The 23,569-nt window shown below is 42.3% G+C and overlaps 1 protein-coding gene across 1 annotated transcript in view; it reads left to right on the top strand.

The window, feature by feature from the left end:
- Positions 1 to 19,848, top strand: part of TAFA1 (TAFA chemokine like family member 1) — a 224,614-nt gene extending 204,766 nt beyond the window's left edge. The window contains exons 4-5 of the mRNA XM_032120931.1: positions 2,836 to 2,960; positions 7,528 to 19,848. Of these exons, the coding sequence (XP_031976822.1) occupies positions 2,836 to 2,960; positions 7,528 to 7,545 (143 nt within the window). The 3' untranslated portion in view covers positions 7,546 to 19,848. The remainder of the gene's footprint in view (positions 1 to 2,835; positions 2,961 to 7,527) is intronic.
- The last annotated feature ends 3,721 nt before the right edge of the window (positions 19,849 to 23,569 follow it).

Raw genomic sequence — 23,569 nt, 5'->3', positions numbered from 1 at the left:
AAAGTATGTAAACCAAAAGCCTTTGAGAGGAGGGGAAAACTTGGGGTAATTACATCATGAACTGATGTTATAATTGGAGAATTAACCGTGATATGCAAATGGACCAAACTTACAGAAGTGTGAAGAACCCACGACCCAGGCTCCATCTTGGGTGGAGCTCCTCGGAGGCTTTTGACTGCTCAGGGTGTACCTTTGAAGGCCCTTCAAATAAATACCTACTTTTATTCTCTTAATCTTGTCTAGCCTCTGTTTTTTGGTAGCCACTTCAAGGCATCAGGGTCACTGAGAAGCTCAGCCTCCTCAGGATCTGGGAGTTCTTGAATAAAAACCACCCTGAGGGGAAACATCTTAACTTGAGCAATTCCCTCTCTCACATGACTGCTTCAGCTCATCTCAGAGTGACATAACCTAAACATAGAGAAGCTGCGTCATTTCCCTGGGGAGGTTTCTCCCCTCCTCATACAGGTGGACCCAGTCTCAAATGCTGCAAACTGTGATTCATTTTAAAGCTTTTTCCTCCTTCTTTGAACAGAGCTGGAGGTATAAAACTTTGAAATCAAGTAGAACTCAAAGGATCACTGGTGCCCAAGAAAGACAACTGTCTTCCTAAAGACTAAAAAGCTCGTAGTAGAAGAGAAAGCCTAAAAACACAAGATTCAAAGAAGGTAATTTTCTTTGGGTTTTGGACGCCCCTGCCATGGTGTGGGGCTGAGGACTTAGACCACAGTGAGCTCTGTAGTGCTTCAGACTTACAAAGGATTTTGCCTACTTACATATTAGAGACAAAGAGGAGCTTTTCATCTGTAAATATCCCCATTAGTTTCCTCCATTACAAAAGAGCCTGGTCTTCAGCCGAGGTGAGGGTGCTCACTGATAGACACTTGGATGCAATTGTACTGTGATCACGAACTAACAAATATATATATGTATATACTAAAACCTATACACCACTACATGAATCAGTTGCCATTAAGGTTCAGCACTGACCTTGCATTTGATTGTTTTTCAAGGTCAAGATCTGAATACTTGGGCTGTATTTAACAGCATTAATAAGTAGTGGGATCATTTTAATTGCTATGAACAGCATTGCTTCTCCATGCTGCCTCTCAGTCTGTATTCACCTCATATCTCTGTTTTACACTGTAAGCTCCTCAGGCCAGGGCATTCAGGTCTGTGGGTTTTTGCATCTCGCAGCATAGGATCCTTCTCTGTGGTTACTTAATGCTACAGCACTGCTCCTCGTAAATAATTATGATCATCACTTTTGATTCTATGTCACAGAATTCTTCTCATGCATCCTGAGCATGCTCTACTCTGATGATTGCTGTGAAGGCCAGTATTTAGCAGGATATGGTTTTTCAGTTTGCCCACTGCACAATCTATTATTAGAGCACAGATTCAGCCCTTGTGCCTTTTCATGCATAGCAAAGAGAGACATTTTTTTTTCTCTGCTGTTAGCAGCATTAATGATACCCTTCTGAAAAAGGTGTGTGAATAGCATCATTAAACTGCCTTGCCAGCACAGGTGTAAAGGGCTTTTTTTGTGTCTTGTATATATGGAGAAATTATATATTATATTATAAAAATCAGATATAAGCTGTGGGAAGAACCAGAAAAGACAACACTGAGAGCTATATGATCATTGTAGGGCCCCTGAAACTGAACTGTTCTATTCAATTCTATACTCAAGAATTTAATTATAAGCTCTGTAATGTCCTTAAATCAATGCATGCACAACAGGGCATTTTCCAGAGCTGAATGGCAGTCAGCTGGTGTGTATATATATTAATATATATGTATGTATAAGGTAGGCAGCTGCTTCAAAGGTATTTTGTGGGCTTGAAGGAGCCATGAGGGATGATATGAATGGGTTAAGCATCTCTCTTTGAGTGATCATGCAGAAAGCTTTGACAGGCTTCCTGAGTGCAACCATGAAATCCTTGCCAGAGAAAGCAAACCACAGAAAGAGCCACTCATGAGCCAACTTTTCGCAGTTACAAGGTTAGCTAAAGTTTACCAAAATCCCCAGACAAAAAATGTCATTAAGATACAGTTAAGGATATAGTCAGATACCAATTCCCAGGCAAGAAACTTCATTAAGGTACATTCAAGGTTGTAAACATATGTGCCAATAAAATTCAAACAACAGGGTCCAAACGCTGCCATTATTTACAATGTTAAATATTTGGAAATTAAAAGTTACTGCTAGAGATAATATGGTTTCTACAAAATTCATAATCATGTTTCAACAACTTCTGCTGCTGTTCACTGTTACCTTACCCTCTACTTCTAGTTGTGATGCTCCCTAGGATGGGATACTGGGAAAGCTAGAAGTCTTTATGGGTCCAAATAATTCTGGATAGATTTGTGATAAAAAAAAATCCAGCTGCAGGTCCTGAAAGCAAAGCAGACACAGTTTTATCTGGAGTACACTGAGCCACAAGTCCTGAAGACCTGGAGAATATTCTGAGGAAAATCTCTTCAGACTTGCCTTGTTCTTGTACATGTCCGTGAAGATCAGATTGGCATCCAGGGAGAGCGGCTGTGAGGCTGGATGGTCCTTTGGTCTGCAGCAGAATTGCTGCCATCACAGCATTCCCTGCAGCCACAGCATGGGAGCAGACAAGATCTCCTGTACGAGGATGCTCTGGCAAGCAGTGCGCTGTCTTCGGCAATATAGGATGCCAAACAAGTAATTAAATATGAAATCCTTACAACTAAACTCCAGTTGAAGGGACACTCTGCCTTTTAACTGCAGTGTTAGACCCTTGAGATATTATTTAATTAGATTTGTCCGTTGTAACATAGTTGTGAACATTGTCTTTTCTCTTTTAGCTTCTATAGTGATTGGGAAATGGTGGTGTGAGATGGAGCCCTGCCTAGAAGGAGAGGAATGTAAGACGTTGCCTGATAATTCTGGATGGATGTGTGCGACTGGCAATAAAATCAAGACCACCAGAGTAAGTCTCCTTTCTGTCAGCACCCAGGAGGATTTAATAGGAAAGGGAGTCACTAATGACTGCTCACCCATGTCTTTTCCATCATCATGTCTGCTGTAAAAGTCTTAAAGACCACTTCATGATCACCCAGTGCTTCTGGCCATAGTTTGGTGAAAATTTAGATGGATCAAGCTGGTCAGCTGGGTCCAGGCTTGGTAGCCAGCAGGTTGGAGCTGCTGAATTGCCGGGCCACTTTCTTACAGACATTGTCACCTCAAAAAAACCCTGATGCAGATCATGGAGTCCCTTTCTGGTGGCTAAAGGGAAGATTATTAGCTCAAAGGGATCTGCTGGATCCTATATCCATTCCTTGGCTGTTCCAGGCCACACCTGGATTAGCAGCTGCACAAGTGCTTTGCAGCAGAGGACTCAGCTCTCTGTTTGCACTTCGGGTCTCACTTCAGAGCTGCTCCAACCCCACAAACCCATTAGTGACAAGCTCTTGAGATGCTGCAGGTTCAGGTAACACAGGCCAACAGGTGACGACAGCTTTCACCACACCTTGCCAGGAAAAGGCAGAGAGAGGGCTGCAAAGAGAGAGTGTGAATGAGCTGCCTAAACTCCCACAGTGAGATTACCTTGGGAATAAAAGTGTTTTTCAGAAATGGACTCTAGCTTCTCTTTTGCATTGTCCAACTGTTTCACAACCACTGTCTTAAAACTGTCTCCTATACCTGTATTCAACAATTTTAATTAACTAATTTTCATACCACCATTGAAGTTTTTTTCCAAGAAAATGACATGGTTGTCAAATTTTTTTTAAAATATATAAATTTTCATTCTCTGTGAATTGGAAAATAGCTTTTGAAACCAGCTAAATGAAAAAGAGTGAATTTTCAAGAATTTTTTCCTTTTTTGATGAGAAATTCTACATATTCATGCCCAGCTGCTAATTCACAGGAATGTGCAGCTTAGTGTTGTGATTTCCTGATTTATTCCTTTCTTTCCAATCCTCACTCCAGCCATTTTTCATGTCTTCTAGGCCTTCTGTTGAAGGAGGAGATTTTACCCTAACTAATCCCCATGCCACCAAAATTCTTTTCTTTCCCTCCATAGGACCTACCCCAGAATGAATGATTTGTATTGCAACATATCCTCATTTCTGGAGCAGAACCTTCTGCCACACCAACACTAAAATTATCAGGAGACATACTGACTTAGGAGGTTTTCTTTGTAGGAAGCAGTAAGTGGCCCCCAAAAACAAGATCCATATGATCTCTTTGTCACCTCCCAGAGAAAAGGAGGAAGGATGGAGGTAACTGGGATTCCTTGACTCAGTTTCTTCCTGCAGTGTTGTTCCTGCAAATTGTTCTGTGCCCACAGCTGATCTGTTCCCACTGAAGCACCACTGGAAGGTTGTTTCTTTCCAGTGATGTATGTGCCTTGCAGTGCAATTAAAAAATCCCAAACCACAAGCTCACTACATGTCCTTTCCAGTGAGGCTACTGGGGAGTTAAAATGGAAGAAAGTGATGCAGGAGAACTAAGAAGCAACATGAAGTATCTTATAAAATAATTCAGCTCTTCTGCAGTCAGTCTACAAGTTATATAATTGAGGAATTGCATTTTCTTTCTTTAGTGAAGCTGTCCTTCTCTTAACTCCCCCAATCCTCATCATATAAACTAGTTTTAGGCGATAGAAGTGATTGCTAGAAATTTAGCAGCTTCATTAATATGCAGCTGTATGGTCCAATCTATTCAGTATGCATTATTGTATTTCATTTAAATTAAATACTTGCAGAGTGAGTGCTCATAACTGAAAAAATATTTCTTCATTTACCCATAGGAGTTGTTTTAATTAGCTTGTGAGGGGAGTACCTTATGGTGCTGCTTCCAGTAGAATTTTGCTTTGTTGCTTTAAAATATCATTACAGAACCCAAGTGACAAAGGCAACATGACATGATGTGCTCAGCAACTGTCTCTTGCATTTTCTAAGGAAAAATTCTACTTCTTAGTCCCTGAAACTTCGCTCAAATCCATACCACTGCGTCAAGTCTAGAAATATAAATATAAAATAATGGAAGCAATCAGATCCTGAAACAGGCTTTTTTTTTCCCCTTGTTTTGCCATTTCAGACAGCAGCAGAGAATGAGATTACAATGTAATCTGCCCTGACCACAGTCCAGGTTCCAAGTTTGGGCCATGTGTGTCTAATTTGAGTAGTTAAAGAAGTTAAGAAACCAGAAGAAACAAGACAAATCAGTCAACATCCCAGTTCTCTCTGTGGTCATTAGGCAGAAAGCTACAGCAAGTCTCCATAGGCTGTAAATTGTAAACTGTTTTAATGAAGGCTTTTCCTTACACTAAATACATTTACATTGGGCAGCTGCTGTCCTGATGAGGAAAACATTCACATTTATGACTCTCGGGATTAAGACACCCATTAGCGCATCCTTCCAGGCCCACACTAAATCACATATAAGCACGTGTGTACGTGTTTATATATATATATATTTATGCATACATGGATATACACAGTATATATCATTTGCTAGGGTAGTGCATAACTTCATGGTTAGGTCTCAAACATGATTAAAAGTGATTAGTGTCAAAAGGAGGTGGACAACACACTCAGTGAAGTCTTTACCAGCACATTCTTCATTCCTTCCTTTTCATGCATTTATTTCTGTGTTTAGTCATTTAGCATAACTCACTAATTAAGTTTTTAAAGCCAAAGTTATAAAGCCCACAGCTTCCTTAAATCAATTTGTTTTCTATTGATGGTCAGGCAGGTGACAAACACTGCAAAGAAATCATTTTGTCATTCAATTTTTGGAGCAGTTTCAATGTTTTTTTAATCCCTCGTCACTCCTTTTTGGGTTTTTTTAAATTTGTTTAAGAACATAACTTTCAATGCTTTCCTCAAAAATCTGGGGCCCTTGGAGCTGTACTAGGACCTGCTGGAGATCACATCAGCACTTTCAGCACAGCAACTGGCACCAGTGGAAATAGAAGAGCAGCATCTCGGGCTGGATGCTGCTGATATTCAGGAAGATGGAAATTAATGCGTTGATCAGTTAGGAACTGGCAGAGCAGCTCAGCTCAAAGCACCTCTCTAGCTTCACAGCTTGTGCCTTCTGTTACAACCTGGTTTGATCAGGCTTAACCAGTTTGAATGAGGTGGAGCCATTTTTGACCCTTCTGAACTGGTTCTGACCAGTTTGAGCCAGTTTGAACTGGTGTTGATTGGTTTGATTTGGTTTGAAAGGGTTTAAACTGATTTTTGCCATTTTTACCCTGTTCTGACCAGTTTAATCTAGTTTTAACTGGTTTTGACTGGTTTAATCTGGTTTAAACCATTTGCTTCAGGTTTCAGTTTTAACTGGTGGGATTCAGTTTCATTCAATTTGAGCAGGCCGGATCTCTTGTAAATCTCTCTTGCTTTAATACTTACTGCTGCATTCAATCACCTCATGCTTAGATAATAACCTGTAGCTCTAATTTAATGGCCAAGCCTGATCATATTCAAGTCAATGTGAGTTTCATTGCTGACCCAGGTGCCTGGCAAAGGGCTGAACCCCTCATGGCATTTATCTGGGCGTTCCAGTGAGGAAAGAAACAAAAGCGTAACAAAAGCTTGAGAGCACTGGTTTTTAATCTCCTTGAGAGCACTATTTTTGCTGTCAGTCAGTTGTTCTTATTTCAGCATCCTGAAAAAACATCTGGGCATTGGTGTTTCTTCTTGCAGCATTAGTGCAGCACTCGGATCGATTTTGGTGGTAGTCACAAAGAGGAATGGGTTTTGGTCTGTTGCAGGGTGTGTTATCTCACCCAAGGTGAGTGCATGGAGTAGCTGCTGTGGCCAGTCACTCCTACCCTGCCCTCTCTATGAGTGGGCTGGTGTGGTTCCAAACAAACCTGAAAGGTGGATGCACCTGCCTGTCTTGTCTGGCAGAAATCACTGGAATCTCTCTGGGAAGGGGAGGGTGGAAGGCTGGGGTGAGCATAGCCCCAGGCCCAAAGCTGTCCTGGAATGTCCTTCTTACTTGAAGGGCTCCTACAAGGAAGATGGAGAGAGATTCTTTACAAGGGCATCAGGTGACAGCACAAAGGGGAATGGCTTCAGACTGACAGACAGTGGATTTAGATTGGACATTAGGAAGGAATTCTTCCCTGTGAGGGTGGTGAGGCCCTGGCACAGGGTGCCCAGAGAAGCTGTGGCTGCCTTGTCCCTGGAAGTGTTCAGGGCCAGGTTGGACAGGGCTTGGAGCAACCTGGTGTAGTGACAGGTGTCCCTGCCAAACCAAGACATTCTATGATTCCATGATCTCCAGTACCACCAGCCCAGGTGGTTAATGCACACCCAGCATCTCCCAAGGCAGAGGCAGGAGCTTGCTCAGGATCTGCCTCTTGCATATTTTTACACCCCTGCAGTGCTAAAAGACACACACCCCTCCAGTATTGTATTTAAATTCAGCTGTATCAATCAGCTATATGCCACAGAGCCTGGGTCTTTCTTTTCTAAAAGAATATATTAAAAAATTAACATATTATGCATAACTGACTCTTTCCCATTTTCTCACTGCAGATCCACCCAAGGACTTAACAGAGCGCCCACGTCTGCATGGAGACAGTGAAAGCCCTGCTGATTTATGAGGACAAAGTATTGAAAGTTTAAAACCATCTCAGCATTTACAAGCCAAATGGATTTCTTATTTGCACTTTGACTGTTTACCAGAAAACAACAGTGGCTTTACTGTGTGAAAGAAAGGATTCGGTGGAAATAATGGCCCTGATTTTTGACAGCTGAAAATAAAAAATGAAGAAAGTGATTCCTTTGGTAAAGTTTCCGAGATTGCAAAGTACAAACAACAGTATAAGTTTGGATCTACAATTTACTTTATACCAGTTAAAGTATATATATATAGAAATATATATATATTAATATATGATATTTTGAAATAAAAGCCTCACTCTTCAAGAAATTGAGTAGTACCACACTTTGCTGCAGCTGCTGTAATATTTTTTTTCCTTTTTTGCAATGGTCTGGAAGTTCCCTACCTGTTTGAGAGAGAAATGTGGCAGTGAAGAGGCAAAGCAATCCTGCTGTGGTACAAGGACGCCTAAGAGCTACACGAATCCTACCGATGCAGCATCCAGAGCTTCCTGTTCCCTTCAGCAGAATTTTGAGGGCATTTTTTTTTCCACTTTGTGTTCTGGAGGCTTTTCCCCTTGTGCAATACTAGCATGCTGGCTTTGCTTCATTAACCATACTTGATTGATATATAACAATGATAATTCTATCCTCCTCCAAGAAAATATTTTTAGAGCTGTTAGATATTCCATGAAGAAGAGATGGACAACTACTGAGTGAAGTACAGTATGTATTAAAAGTTTATTTGGCAGAGTTTGGTAGACTGTGAGCTCCCTTCTTATTAAAGATGTACTGTACGTACAATGTCTTCAGACTTTGTATAGCTCGTAGAGACTCTAGTAAAAACCCAGTAACCACCTCCAAAGCTTTGCATTGTTGGCTCACTAATTCTTTGAAACAACAACAAAGCTATTTCTTTCCAGACCAACACGTGAGGGGAATTTTTTCATACAGTTTGGTTTTTCAGGAACGCATTTGAGGTTGAACAGGCACCTCAGCTTAAGCATGCCTCTGTGGACACCTGGCTGTGTTCTCTTATCCCACAGCACACATGGGTCAACTACCTAAATTTAAGTTTCCCTCATTGCAAGCCAGGCTAACTCTTGTTGAGAGCATTTGCCACCAGCTAAAAGCATACAAATAGGCAATTCCACAGCACAGCAAATGCACAACAGTTTGTGACAAGCACAAACTCGTGGCTGATCCCTGCTTTTGCTTCAGAATAGTTTCCTTCAGTTTATTTTCAATCTGTTTCTTGCCATGGTGAATTCAGCTGAGCTGAGATGTTCCTCAGCAAGGATGTGTCCACAGAGACCTTGACCCAGCCACTGCGAGCAGTCTCAACTCCCATTTATGGCTGAGCTGTAGCTGTTCACCAGGCAGCCTGGGCCTGGCATTGCTGAAGAAAGATCAGATCTGAGGGCTGAAATGTGCAAGCCTAGTTCACATTCCCAGGCACTTTTGTGAGCAGTCCAATTAATTTCAGGGGGTTTATTGGTGTGGAAAAGTGTCTTGCTGTCACGCATAAGTCTGCGCTATCTACCCTTCAGTCCGCCTAATGCTACCAAATCAAAGAGGAATAGGGAATGGTAAAACTATTTCTGTCCAGTCCAGCTTCAATCCTTTAATATTTCCAATTTCCTTTCAGCCTGCTTACCTGTCTCTCACAGGATGCCTTTGGCCATGATGATCACTTTTAATCCAGTGCAGGGGAAGTGCTGCACTTCCCAGCCTGGATTTGGTTGAAATTCCCCACTAACTTTCTTTCTCCTTCAGGGTAACCACTTCAATCCGGATGCTTCAAGAGGCAGAAATTGTCACTGTAATTACACTGTAGATTAAAGCAGCTACATGACGTGTCACGCCATATTCCATGCTGGCTTTCCACGCCGGTCTTTGCCCAGTGCTCACTGTGGAAATGGATAAGCTGTTTCCAAGTACTTCTACTGTCCCCCTTCAAAAATATGAGTGAAGAGTATCCAGGGAGGAAACAGACTACCCAGAAAGTGGTAGAATCACCATCCCTGGAAGTGTTCAAGAAGAGGCCTCAGTGTGGCACTTAGGGACATGGTTTAGTGGTGAAGATGGCAGTGTGAGGTTAACAGTTGGATTTGATAATTTTAGAGGTCATTTCCAGCATTAAGAATTCCATGGTTCTGTGTGCAGAAAGGAGTGTGAGCTTCGGCATCAGTTGTAGATCCTTGCACATGGAGACCACCCTCGCTGGTGGCCCAGCTGGACAGGCCAGGTATTTTCTGGGGACAGCCACCTGCCCAAACCACAGAAGATACCTGGACCCTACTCTATATTTTAGATGTAGTCTGCCCTGGCCGTGTGTCCCCAGTACCATCACCTCAGTTCAGAGAAGAACACTGCCTGCCTGGTTACTTCCAAATGGATTATCAGATCAGCTCCAGGCTCACCTGCCACTAGTAAGGAGAAACTCCTCCAAAATAAACCCTTAGCATTTCTGAATTTGGCTCAAACAGCACCTTATAAACCCCAAGACCCTCTCAAGCACCCCTTGGTGCACTAGGAGATAGACCAGCAGGTTAATCCATTCAAAGCCAGGATGTGTTATCAGCCCTTTACCAGCTGGAGCTGAGGCACACAAGGCTAAATGGCCACCCATAGTCATACTGGGGAGGTGTGGAAAATCCAGCAGAAATCGAACTTTGGTTTCCTTATTCCCAGTCTGCTGCTACTCTGTAAGAGGAGCCCCACAAACTAACGTGTGGCCTTGTACCCTTTGCCAAAGCCCAAGGTATCACCACTGGGAGGTTTATACCCCACAGCAGAGCATCTGACATGGCTCATTCTGTGAGTAGATAACGCTGCTTATGCTGTGCCTATGAAATATGCCTTGTGAGATTGGGAAATATTAGACTTGCTAACGTATCAGAAGGAAATGTTGTCATTACGACAGGAAAGTTTCTTTGAGATGTTTACGAATTTTTCTTTGCCAGTAGGCAGCCTCAAATACCACCCCACCAAATTCAGTAAACATCTGCGTCTCTTTGAAGTTGCTGCAAAAATCTGCTCGTGGAGCGCGGGACCGAGAAATTGCTGTTTTAATTAAAATGTTTTAGAGGGGAATTAAGGCTTTTGCAAAAATAATGACTAATAGAACGTGAAGTCCAATTAAGAGTTGGATGCAACTAACCTTCATTGTTTCAGGGAACCAAATTGAAAACAATAACAAAAAGAAATTCAACAAGCCTAGAGTCACAAATATTCTGCATTTCAGGGGTATTTGCAGTAGCACAGTGTGTAGCAGGAAGATGTCACAGCTACTTATCCTGGCCGATGGAAAGCAGATGTGTTTCAGTGGTGAAGTGAATGGTCCCCACATCCTCATGGGAAAGTGACAGTCATGCCATTCTCTGCATAATGTTAAAAGGTATTTATGTCAACAGGGGAGAAAATTAAAGTTCCTGCTTTTTGGCAGAAGTCTAGAAAGAGACATTTCAGGAAATGAAAAAGAAAAAAAAAAAGAAAAAGAGTATTTGTAAATGCATCAAAGATAAATTTAGATTTATGTCAGTGTTTCGTCAGATGTGTGAAATAAAGTTATGTAAATCTAAAATGTATAAGTTGGAAAAAAATACCAAAGAAAAGAAAGAAAAAGAAAAAAAAAGAAAAAAAGTAGCTACCATCTGCCTATTAATTCCGAAACTCTAGATTATGTGCTTCTGTCCAAAAATCTCTGGTAATAAAATGCTCAGTGTGGTATGACTTGATATTGAATCTTGAATATGCTATATGCTATATAAAAAAACCCAAACCTTGTAGGAGTCCACCCCTATGGCCAACTCAGGAACAGCACGATGTGCACCCAGACTTGGCACTACATAGAGAAAGGACCATGAAAAATTGCTGAAGGTGAAGCAGTTTATGATGAGTGATGCTCTTATCAGATCTATTGACTGACTATTAGCAGAGTTTGCAGGTACTGTCAGTAATGTACTGCTTGTATGTTTTCCTATTATAAAATGATTAGTTACATTCCTAACTCTCCTCATTTGCCACTTACCTGTTTCACTGTATGGTCCAAATGTAATTACAGACCACAGAGAAGTTGTGGAGGAGATAAGCATACTTTGGCTTGGAAAGCACATCCATTTCATCTGAAGGTGGCAGGCTTTGTTTCTTCTTCAAGGGCAGGATGAATATTGTGGCCTAAAATGAGCTTCTATTTTATCAATACCTCAGTCACATCCCAGTAAGCAGGGTTTAGAGCTTGCCTGACAAAGAAATGGGTCATGCTTCTTTGCTTGGTATTCTATTTTTTGTCAGAGAAAAATAGAAACACATTCCACAAATAATCTTTCAGGTAGACAGAAGGAGATGTGTGTACAGGGCAGTTGGTTTCAGGCTGTCAACACTTTTTCTAGTTCACTGGTTTGAATTCAGATCATAGGTCTGACACATATTTATGGTTTCTTCTCTCAGAGGCTCACACAGTCAAAGCACTTAACTTCACAAATATTTGTACTTTATAAAACCATGCTGCTCTGAGGAAAGAAACTGAATCCTCTGCTTTCCAGGCAGGAAACTGAAACTCATAAGACCTGAGACCTGCCCAAGGTGCTGCTAAAAATCTGAAGCAGACCCGTCAGTAGAACTGAAGGCTCCAGGATTTTAGGGCGTTGCTGAGGATGGTTCATCTGCGATTCACATCAGTGAAATTTCGCTGAGAGCAGACCCTGGCTTTGAGCTTGAGTCACAGAGAGCAGAACTGGGGGCCTGCAGTCAAATGTGGACAACCATCTGCAAGCACCAACTGACCAGAGCTTGTGCATCTCCCTTCAGCTGGGTTTTTCAAACCACTGATGCTGGGAAGATCACAACCAGGTCTACTCCAACATCTTTCGCTCCCACATGGACACAGTCCTTCCTTTGTTTGGTTTCATGGCTCCACAGTAGAAGCTGCTCTGAGCCTTTCAGATGAGAGCAGAGATAGAAAATGGCTGTGCTTAACCCTGAAAGGCTGAAAAAAAGGACCAAGGCTTCTTCTTTTGGAGGTCGTAATTTTTTAGAGACATCCATTTGAGAGAATGATTTCCATGTAAAAGCTGACTTCGAGCAGAGAAGGCACACATTGCTTCCCACCAGAAAAATGGTGAACTAACCAACAAGGAGCACAAATAACTTGGTCTCACCTGAAAGTGGGAGCACCTCTGCCACAGGAGAGGATACTATGCAGGGCAACTAAGCAATGGAGAAAAAATTATTTTTGACAAATATTCATCTGTGGGCACATTTGGCAGATCTTTGCTGAACCTTTTACTGTTGTTTGACGTGTACCTCTAATTCCTGCTTGCAGCTCAGAAATGTGCAGAGGTCTTTCCCATTTAACAGACCTGTTCATCCAACACTCATGGTTGCATAATTTTTGTTTTCCCACCATGAAGCAATAAGATCAAATTTGTATGACCAGAAAAAAAACACGTTTGAGCATCAGGTTACTGACCTGTTTCCCATTATTTCTCATCTGTTTTATTTCTCAGATTGCTGTCCTTGATTCAGTTAGAAATGAGGGCTAGAGGCCCACCTAGATATGAAGCAAACCACCCATAACCTAAAATATTGCTCAGGGGAATATGTGCTTTCTTCCTTCCACCTTCCATTCCTCTTCATTTCCTGTTTCATTTCACTTTCATTTCATCTCATCCCCTCTCTTTCACATCACTCAGCATTCATCCGTCTCTATCAGCCTTTTATCACCACTACTGCCCCACAGACTAAAGAAAAGACCCCTTTCAGGGAGCTGTTCCCCTCAAGAACAGTGATTTATGTGATCTTCTCTCTTTTCCTTTTTCCTGTGTACTTTGGAAGGCGAGGTGCCAATCTGTGCCAGCAGCTCCCTGTATTTCACTGCCCACACCAGCAATCCCCAGCTCAGGGCCATGGGGTCCCTCTCAGGTGTGCCCTGGGTACAAAGCAGGTGCTGCTGGTATTTGATTTGCTGCAGAGGAGTTAATTGTCAGCTCCTCACCTTCCCTGAACCTGTTCTGTTTGTTGCTTTTCCGAAGGTCTCCTCTGCCTTGACCAGATCCGAGAACTCAGCACACCGGCTACTGGGGCTTGCCATCCGTTTAAACCTCTGCAAGAGGAAAATTTAGCACTATTGATTTGATCTGGCTTTTTTTGGACTTGAAATAAAAAGTGAAGAACAGGCCAAGCTGCTGTGAAATGTGTAGTGTGGGATCCAAGCACAGACGTAGAATCACTTGGATTGGAAAAGACTTCTAAGATTATCAAGACCAATCATTAACCAAGCACTGCCAAGTCTAGCACTGAACTGTGTCTCTGAGCACCACATCTACATGTTTTTTGAACATTTCCAGGGATAGTGATTCCACCACTTCCCTGGGAAACCTGTTCCAATGCTTTTTCGGAGCTTTTTCTTCCCTGGTGCTCTTTCAATTACATTTGCTCTCTGAAAGACTCTGCTATCTAGACTAGTAGGGCCTCCATGATGTCCCATGTAAAATGGTCCAGAGTTTTTACAGATCTGACCCCAAGTTCCTAAAGCCTTCCTGGTGTCTCACAGACACTGATATAAATCAAAGAAAGAGTTAGAGAATGTTACAGGCTAAAGACAATGGTCTCTGTGTCCTTTCCTGCTTACAGAGAATACTCCCTCAAAGTATCACTGAAATGAAACAGCCATTAAAGCACTCTGCAACCCGAAGAGCCTCAGTACTGAATTAATGCTGGAGATCAGCTAAAAAAATCTTAAAATAAGGAATGCACTTGCTCTTGAATTCAAGCCCTTAGGCAAATCTTCCACCAGCTTTACTTCTCAAATAGGAACTGATAGGTCACATTGAGACCCACTTAAGTCTTAGTAATGAACGTAAGCAGGGAAGACCTGTCACAAAGACGTCACTGCTTTGCAGTGCTACCTCCAGGCACTCTACAGTTTTTCTTTAATTCTGCCAAAGGCAAGTTTATCATTTAGCACTGGATCCACAGTAAGCAGATTTGTGTTCCACCAACTTTCCTTGCTCTTAGTCTAGTCTGGATTTGACTGATGACTATGTGTGGTAACAGCACTTATGTCTTCACAACACAGCACAACAGTCCAAATAAGGCTTTCCTACTGATGAAGGCACTTCCACCTCAGTATAAGTACCTGCTCTTTGAGCAGAGTTTGGTGGCATATATGTTCAAAGCTGCTCAAGAGGAACAACCAGACTATGATGTTTTTCCTCAGCAGCTTAGCTATTTTCCCCCCATTCTATTTGGCTACCAGACTCTCAGGGACACATCACCTGAGTAGCAACAGCCAGTGCAACAAAGAAGTATCACAGTGTGGATGTGCACCTGCAAGAGGCAGCTTCCATGTTTGCTTCACTCATTTGGCTTCATTTTGTTCTGACCTTGACTCCCAAAAACATATGGTCTCAAGAGAGAACAGTGACTGGACGGAAAAGAAACGTGGAAAATCACCATAGCCATTGTTGGTATGTCCTAGCACTGCTTTCTCCTCATCTGGAATAGGAGACAGGGAAGACTCATGAAAGGAAGGACAGGAAATTCTGGCACCCAAAGCCATAAGACTCTTACAAGCCTGAAGTGATATTTTCTGCTCATCTGTGCTGAGATGTGATTATTATAAGAACATCACATTCTCAGTTAGCTTTCCTACTCTCTCAGCACCTGCTTTCTAAATGTTATTATAGCCTATCTCCCTTTCAGCTCATCTCCACTCCTTTGTCCAAGGCAGAAAAAATTATACTCTGCTTACACAAAAGCTTATTCTTTTACTTGGCACACAAAACAAGGCAGGGGATAAGAGCCTGTTGATTTTATCATCTCATCATTTGCTTTGCTGTTGGATTATAAACAGTATTCCAATCTACTCCCATAACTGAAACACCTTTTTTGTATCAATTTCTCTTTTTACTATCTTCATATTACTTTGATGTTTTTACAGCTCTAGCTGTAACCTGTGTCTATTTCTCTGATTTGAACAGAATTGAATGCAGTTTTCAAAATAATGGGCCCAATCCTACAATTTTCCCCTACAGATGTTATATTCATCTAATTTGCAACTTCCACCTTACAAGGCTCTTTCCAAGAGTGTCTTGTTACAGTCAACACCAGCCCTGGGCAGCAAAAACTGAAACAGACAACTCTGAAATGATAATCCAGGTATTCATATATTAGACAAATTTAAGTGCATGTTAGATTGATTCATATTTTTGCTAGTCTTTATCCTTTAGGCACTGACCTCAAGGAGAGCATGGCAAAAATTTCACCAGTGCCCAGCAAGGCAAGGAGAACAATTGGGACAGGAGCAAAACAGGAGAGAGTGACCCACACACATTGTACCTGCTGCCTAGGAAGAGTCCCCAGGTTGAAGTTTCTGAATTCACCCCAGAGGACTGGATAGTTAGGGTCAATACCTGCAGATACCTCAGTTTCCCTCATCACTGGATTTGACCCACAGTATTTGCTGGTTCATAACGTTGTTTTGCAGTACCATTGCTGAGTTTGAAAGGTTTTTTTCTCCCAATACTAATTTTATTTTGACTTTTGGAACTGCTTGTTGCATGTGATCTATGAGATCCTGGAGTTAATGACGTCCCTCAAAAGCTCTCAGAAGTGTCACAATGGCTTTTCCCAGCAGCATCGTCTTGATTGTGCATCTAGAAGCAAACTACAAAAAAATACTTACAATGTAACAACAATACATCCCTTTTTTCCACCATCAAAAAAAGCTGCAAAGGAAAATAAGTGACAGGATTTCTTACAGTCAGTGCTGCTGAAGATCTGGTGGCAAAATTAGGAAGAGCAGCACAAAGCTGCTAAAATGGTTTAGCCCAAAACTAAAACTGGTTTAACACATAGTTGTCATTGATTTCTAGTCCTCATGATCTTCCTTTAATATCTTCTTCGAGACTACAGGTAACTCCACCTTTCAGCACCTCCTGTAGCTCTGCCATTTGAAGCCTTGTCACCTGCAAGGGAGCCCCAAAAAGCAGCCTCACAGAAATGAGTGTAGGCCTGGTCATTGTGTTGCTGTCTCCAGTTTCCCTTTCACCTGCTGCCCTTCACACCCAACAGAATTTTACCAGAATAGCCATGAGAGAGTTGTTCTTCCCAAATTGCTGTCAGGTATGAAAGTCATCTTGTGCCTGAATAATTGAGGCATTCATCCCAACCAACAGCAAGGCATTTCTGTAGTCCTCCTTAACCCCCAACTGATCTAATTAGTCCCTTGCATTCAAAGGTGGTGATTTGGGCAGAAGACTTGAAAAATGGGAGTTCACAACTGGGAAATTTCTTGATCAGGATTATTATAATTTTTTCAAATAAAACCCAAAGTTTGCATAATGAGGATTTCTGGGAAGATAGGGTCTATTACACAGGAAAACCAGCTGTTCACCATTAATTGACTCCATCCTTCTCAGACACTTTTTTACAGACACTTGGAATCAGGATTTCTGAGCACATATGAGCCTAGCATTAAGTTAAATGAAAATCGAGGAACTGACCTGAAAGCAGAGATTACCAACCTTAACTTTCAATTTATCAGGACCTTGCCATGATTTAAACACAGGCTGCTCTGCCGAAATACAGAGAGTTTCTACTTGCAGCTCTTGATTTTCTTCACTGCTCTACAATGCAGAGGTTAAATGGTACCTGTGGAAAATACCCTGCACACTTCTGAGGTAACTTTCCCCAGCAGTTAGCACCGAAACACCCTCAGACACAGGGGAACCCATCAAACATGACCTATAGAGAATCACAGAATCATTAGGGTTGGAAAAGACCTCTAAAATCATCAAGTCCAACCATTAACCTAGCACTGCCAGATCCAGCACTAGACCATGCCCCTAAGGGTCACATCCACACGTTTTTTGAGCACTTCCAGGGCTGGTGATTCCGCCACTTCCCTGGCAGGCTGTTCCAATGTTTGACCAGTGTCAATGATGCCAGCTACTCAGTTTTGAGTTTATGCAGCAGAGAGGGAAACCAGACTCATAGCAGGAGCAAATTGGTATTAAAACCCTGTCTGAACAGCAGAAGATCCACATCTCACTCAAGACTTACATATAAAGTGAGCCTATACAATGGCAGTGCTGATCATTTCCTTGGGTTTTAGAGAAATGAACAACTTTAACTTTACAGACTTCATGGTTGCTTGATCTCACTACAGTAAACAGCTCCATATTTTTCCTTTTCATGTTTTATCCTGAAGCAACAGAGCATTACATTAATTGACTTGTCTTATTAATTCAATAAGCTGCTTCCAAGATGAAATGCTTAGCTATGCTTGCTTGTTTTTGGCACTTTTTGGTTGTTGGAAGAAAAGCTTTAAGGCTAGAATTGCTCTGATGTTTTCCACAGTTCACTGAATAATTTTATGCACTACTGAAGATTTGCCACATTTGGAATTACTGCAAACTGCTACTTTTTCATCATAGTATAATTTAATTCACACTTTTAGTATGATAAGAAAACATTTAACAGTTTGCATATTTGAGAAGAATATTTGTTCTGCCATAAAGTTATGGTTAAGAATTCATTATGGGTCACTCATTTCTAGGACTTGTAATTTGGACTTAAGATACATTTAGAAGATTAAAGATGACATAGAAGCCACCCCATTCAAATGAATTATATGCAAGAAATCCGGGGAGAAAAAAATTGACCTTGCTGTAAATATAGGGCAAAAATTATTTATTGCAAGCTTGAGTGAGATTGAGACATTTTTACTATTTTACCAAGATATTGAAGAGGAGGTGAAACTATTTTAAGCTTTAAAAAACAAAACCCTGACATTCCTTAAGGGGAAAATATTCATGTAACTATGTGGATTCTTAGATTTCAACTTCTTTAGGAAACACGAACTCTTGGTTTGCCTTTCAGCTGGTGAAAATACTGATTTTTTTTTTATTATTTTTCTGTCTGTGCTGCTGAAAATGAAATTTCTTTTATCACTGAGTTTTTTCTTTTTCAAGAAGTCTGGCCAGGGGCTGGCAATGCATTTACCTTTCTATCCATCATCCAAGGTCACGCCTCCTCAGGGATGGCGCATACCTGGGAGTGACACGAGGGTCATTCCACTTGTTCGAATCACCCTCAGCAGCCATTGCTGGTGTCCCTTAACCTCTCTGTGTCCCTTGGAGGGTCCTGTCACACCATGGACTGTTGTCCTAGACATAAATATCTCTCTCCAGTTTATTTCTTGGACTTGGAGTGGAACCTCACAGTGAAGCCTCTAAGGTGAGGTCTCTGCAGGTTAACTGTGAATATTCTCCCTCTGCTTTCTCGCTGCCAGAGCCTGTGGGACCTCCACCATCTCAGCTGAGGAAAGTGGCTGAGAAAGCCCCTTAGAGAGCTCCTGGAGAAAGTCCAACATTTAACTGCTTCAGGGATATGGCCTGGCCTTGGCAGGGCTGCTGCAGGGAGCAAGGGCTGGACACAAATAGAGTGAAAATCAGAATGCTACAAAAGGGAGTCAGTCTCGGGAAAAACAGTTCAGATGTTCTTGCTCCTGGGGGTAGGAAGAAGGCATGGCTGAAAAAAATGTCCTTTACACTCCTTCTCACCCCAGAGCCAAGAACAATCCCTGCTGCAGCAAACCCAATCTGGCAATCACAAGGTTTTGAGTTAAAGACTTTGCTTGCAGCGAGGTCCTGTTTTTAAATGAAGGTTATTGACCAAGTTTCTGGCCTTAAGGAAAGAAATCAAAACATAATTTATGCTCAGAGTGACCTGTAGGTGTTTGCACAACAATTAATACCCAGTTATGGTAATACAGCTGGACACAAGGCAATTGATCTTTTCCTTGAAACTTTTTACGCTTACAGCCACTACCTCTAACTCTTCATTATGTGTCCCCATACTCATTGCATTTCAAAATTATCACACTAAGCAAAGCTCAATGCACTGTTTAAATGAGTAAGGAACATCTGGTGAGGTGAGACTACTGGGACTCCATGAACAGATAAAGCTGTAGCACTTTTCCTCTGTATATGGAAATGCATTGTAAATTAAATCTGCAAATCGTCTGAAAAGGCACAGGTTGGAAAGGAGGTGGAGAAGCACCATCATTTGTGCCAAGGTCAAATTCCATGCAGCTTAGCTTGAGCCAGTGTATTTTCATGCATTCAGTCACAAAGCTTTGTACTGTTCGCTCATTATTTTGTACCTTAACAGTTTTCTAAAGGTGCTTGGGTCATCGTACTTTGGCCATCACAAAATAAGTGCCAAATATACTATAAAAGTGACAAATCTTGTGACTATGAAAATATTTCTCTCCCAATCTTTTTTTGTCTTCTTTCATTTGCTTTAAAGAAGTACTAATAATACTGATATCTCAACCTGGAGCTGCCTGATACTGAACCACTGCCTGCTGATCCACCTTAGTTAAAAAAAAAGCAAAACAACAAGTTGTGCAGTAGACCATCTGCCACGAAACATAAATGTCTTGTAATAGCAATAAGCCAAGAGCCATGAACCACTTAGCCTGAGGGAGAAGATGTTTCAGCAGGGTGAGCAGCAAGGAAATCCTCAAAGAGACAGGTGACGCTCCCGTTCAGCTCCAGCTGCTGCGGTGCTGGAGGCCAGCTCTCCTGCAGAATTCCTGCCCAGTCCGAGAGCTCCTGCTGTGTCACCTCTTCACCTTTGCATTCATGCAGAGAGGCTGAGCCCTTGGGAAGATCAGAGTCACTTTTGTTTGTGATGCTCTGTGGTCAGAGATCCCACACACACCCCTGTGCCAGAAGAGGATGTGGCTGTACCTGAGGGTTATCACCACCTCTGTGCCAGGACATCCCTGCCCTGCTGCCACCGTTTGTGTGACACAGAGCAGGAGTGCTCATTTGGTGGTAGACCTAAGTTCCCTGCAGGAAGCAAGGAGAGGGCACTACAGGCTGGTGGGGCTATGGTTTTGTTGATTGGAGCTTCTCCTGGGAGTGATGCCACAGATGTGCCAGTCTCTATTGTTCTTGCCTTTTTCCCATCCCACACGAGTGGTTGCAGAACCTCCATGTACATTTTGGTTTTTGCCTTTGTATCACAAAGGGGTAAAAGACAACTGGGAGAGCACAGTCTGCATCTCTGAAAGAAATTTTACCACTCTTTTCTCCTAAAAGCATCAAAACACCATTTATTCCATGTACACTTGTCAAGACTTACTCTGGCACAGCTTCCAACCACAGCCCCAAATGTGAAACCTGGCATTAGTATGAACCAGTAGGACATCTCCAACTATTTACTCTGGAACAGATAAGAACAAATGGTAGGGTTAGCTCATGTCACAGCAACTAAGGAGTATCATTTCAAAACCCCAAAGGGAATATTTAAGGAAATGTCTTCCAGAAAAAAAGCCTGCTCTTGTTACCATTTCAGGAAGAAGCAGCAGGAACATGACACCTTTGCCTTGTTGGTGTAATAATGGTACTGAGAGTATGGGAAGGTTGAGTGCTAATTGGTCATTGGGTGATCAGTGATATTCCCAGGTGGCTGCAAAGGCAGAGGTTGAAAGGGGAAAAACAATTCTTTGGATTTCTCCTTTCAAGAAATCGTTTAAATGGAGGCATGAATGAAAGGAGTGGCAGGACTGAATCTGCAGATGGTTCCAGTGTCAGGGAACATTTATCTAAAAGCCAATAAAAATGTGACTGTCTCCTGTTTTCCCAGGCTGTATAACGTCACCTTGATGAGTGTTTTCAGCTCAGACAAGTCGATGCAGGAGGGCACATCTGCTGTTCAGCACAGCGTGGGCACTTGGAGAGCAGCACCGCTGCCACGGCACATGGCTGCTTCCTGCTGCTCCTCCAGCCCCATACGGCTCCCACAGGGAATGGCACCCAAGTTGCATCATCCCTCTGACTGCCCCAGCCTCTTCCTCCCATTCTCCCCATTATCCCCTCTGCTAAAAAGCAGACTGCTCTAGCTATCCCCCTGTGGCCCATCAATGTGGCTGATCCCTTTCTGGACCTGTCCATCCATTCCCAGATCTCCCACTCTGAGATGTGCCAGAACTTCATTGTCCTGTGTGCAAATCAATTCCCTTTAAAATTCAGCCTCATTCACAAGGCACCCATAGACCTGATTTTGGAGGACATGGACAGCCCCACATCAGCTGCATCTCCCACTCTCATATTTGGTAACCCATGCCCAGGTCCCCCTCAAGCTTCTTCCCTCCAAACCACAAACTCCCAGCCCAACCCTTCCATTTGTTGCTGTTTCTAGGGACATTTTATTTCTAAGTTAGTAGCCCAAAACCCATTTGAGGATTTGGCTTTGATTTATCTCAAAAAAGCCCTTTAACATCTACTCTTTACCTACTCAGCATGCAGGCCTGTGATATGGATGTACAAACCTTCCACTCCTTTGAGCAGGGCTCAATGTGGCCAAGGATAAAGGAGAGCAAAGATGGCCCACATCTGGACAAAACACATCTGCTGCCTCAGGAAGGGCTGACACTCACTTGGTATCAGCTGAAGGCCACAAAGGATGGTGGAGAATCACTCTTGGAGTTCCCTTGTATGAGATTATCTGGCATAGCTGATAATAATCGATGCTCAAGGGCAAAGTGACTGGTATTAACCTAGCTGCCCTCTCAGTGCCATGGAAAATAATTCCATCCTTTGTATATTCCTAGAAGAAGGAAAAAAGGCTAGAAACAAAGTGCTTAAAAACCTGCATTTGTCAGACTGATCCTGTTTAATTAAACAGGAAATTGCAGGGCAACTAAATCAATCTTTACAAAGAAAAGCTGTTTCTCTGTTTACAGAAGAGAAACTTGTGGTGATTTATCTTAAAGAATGTAATTGCCTAATGATTAATAGTGACCAGAGATAGGAGGAAATGAGAAACAGGAGTGACTTCTCTTGGTGCGTGAAGCATGGCAGAGCTATATGCCCCTGCCACAGGGAGTATTAAACAAGAAAAATGTCCTGGTTTATACCAAGAACCTGTTATTCTTCTTCCAGTTTCTTCTTTTGATACAGAAGTTACCACCACTGGAGAAATCCAGATATGCTATTGAACATTAGGAGATTTGGGTCCAGGTATATATTTGGTTTTTTCCTTTCTGCTCATGGTAACTCAAAATCAGATTTTCGTCTTCCTTCCCATCCCTTTCCTGCAACCTGCCATGGAAACCAGTGGGCTTCAAAACTACACTGTACCTCAGTGAACACCACAATGAAGTGTCCCAGATACTTCTGCAGTGCCATCCTTGGGGGTTGCATCCTGATTCTGGATCCTGCCGTGGCTGCAGAACACCTGAGGTAGAGGCAGGAGCTGAACCCAGATTAGCTGCATCTTAGTGCAGGGCCCCAAATGCTAAATACCACTTTCCAATCCAATGCATGTCTGCTCACAGTTCTCCAAGAGACAAATTATATTTGCTGGTGACTAATGATGGTTTAGAAATGGGGTTAGAAATGTGGGTTTCTCACACAGAATAACAGATACTATGGCTGCAGAGTCCTGGTAGGACAGTAAGACATCCCTCACCTCCAGGATTGCATTCAACAATTGATCAAAGTAATACCCTCGAATTTAAAGAGGAAACAGATAATGCCAGTACCTCTGCAGGGAAGGCAAAAGGAATCACCAATGACTTGTCAGAGGAGCAGAACACCCTGGGCTGCTGAGCATGGAGCAGGGCTTCCCCGACAGCACGGGGAAGAGGGCTCTGCTCAGCCATAATTCTGACTGAAAGCACACAACCACTCTGGTGTGGGACTTGAGAGTTTGACAAGTCACGATTCAGTTCTAGAGCACTTGATAACGTCATCAACAACATCCCACTGCAGCCCAACACAGAAGGGCCATCCATGCCATCCCTCTCATTTCACCAAGAAGATTTAACAAATTGAAACAATTTCTGTTCACGTGGAACTGATGAAGGCAAGGATAAAATTTTAATGTTTTACTGAGCCGTAGCTTTCGATTGCTTGTGAGGAAAGGCAGGCAGAGGTCTCACAAACCAGTTAAA

Source organism: Corvus moneduloides, chromosome 11, assembly GCF_009650955.1.
Source record: "Corvus moneduloides isolate bCorMon1 chromosome 11, bCorMon1.pri, whole genome shotgun sequence".
Classification (NCBI taxonomy): domain Eukaryota; kingdom Metazoa; phylum Chordata; class Aves; order Passeriformes; family Corvidae; genus Corvus; species Corvus moneduloides.
Note: the sequence above shows the minus strand (reverse complement) of the source record. Positions and strands in the feature narration are given on the sequence as shown.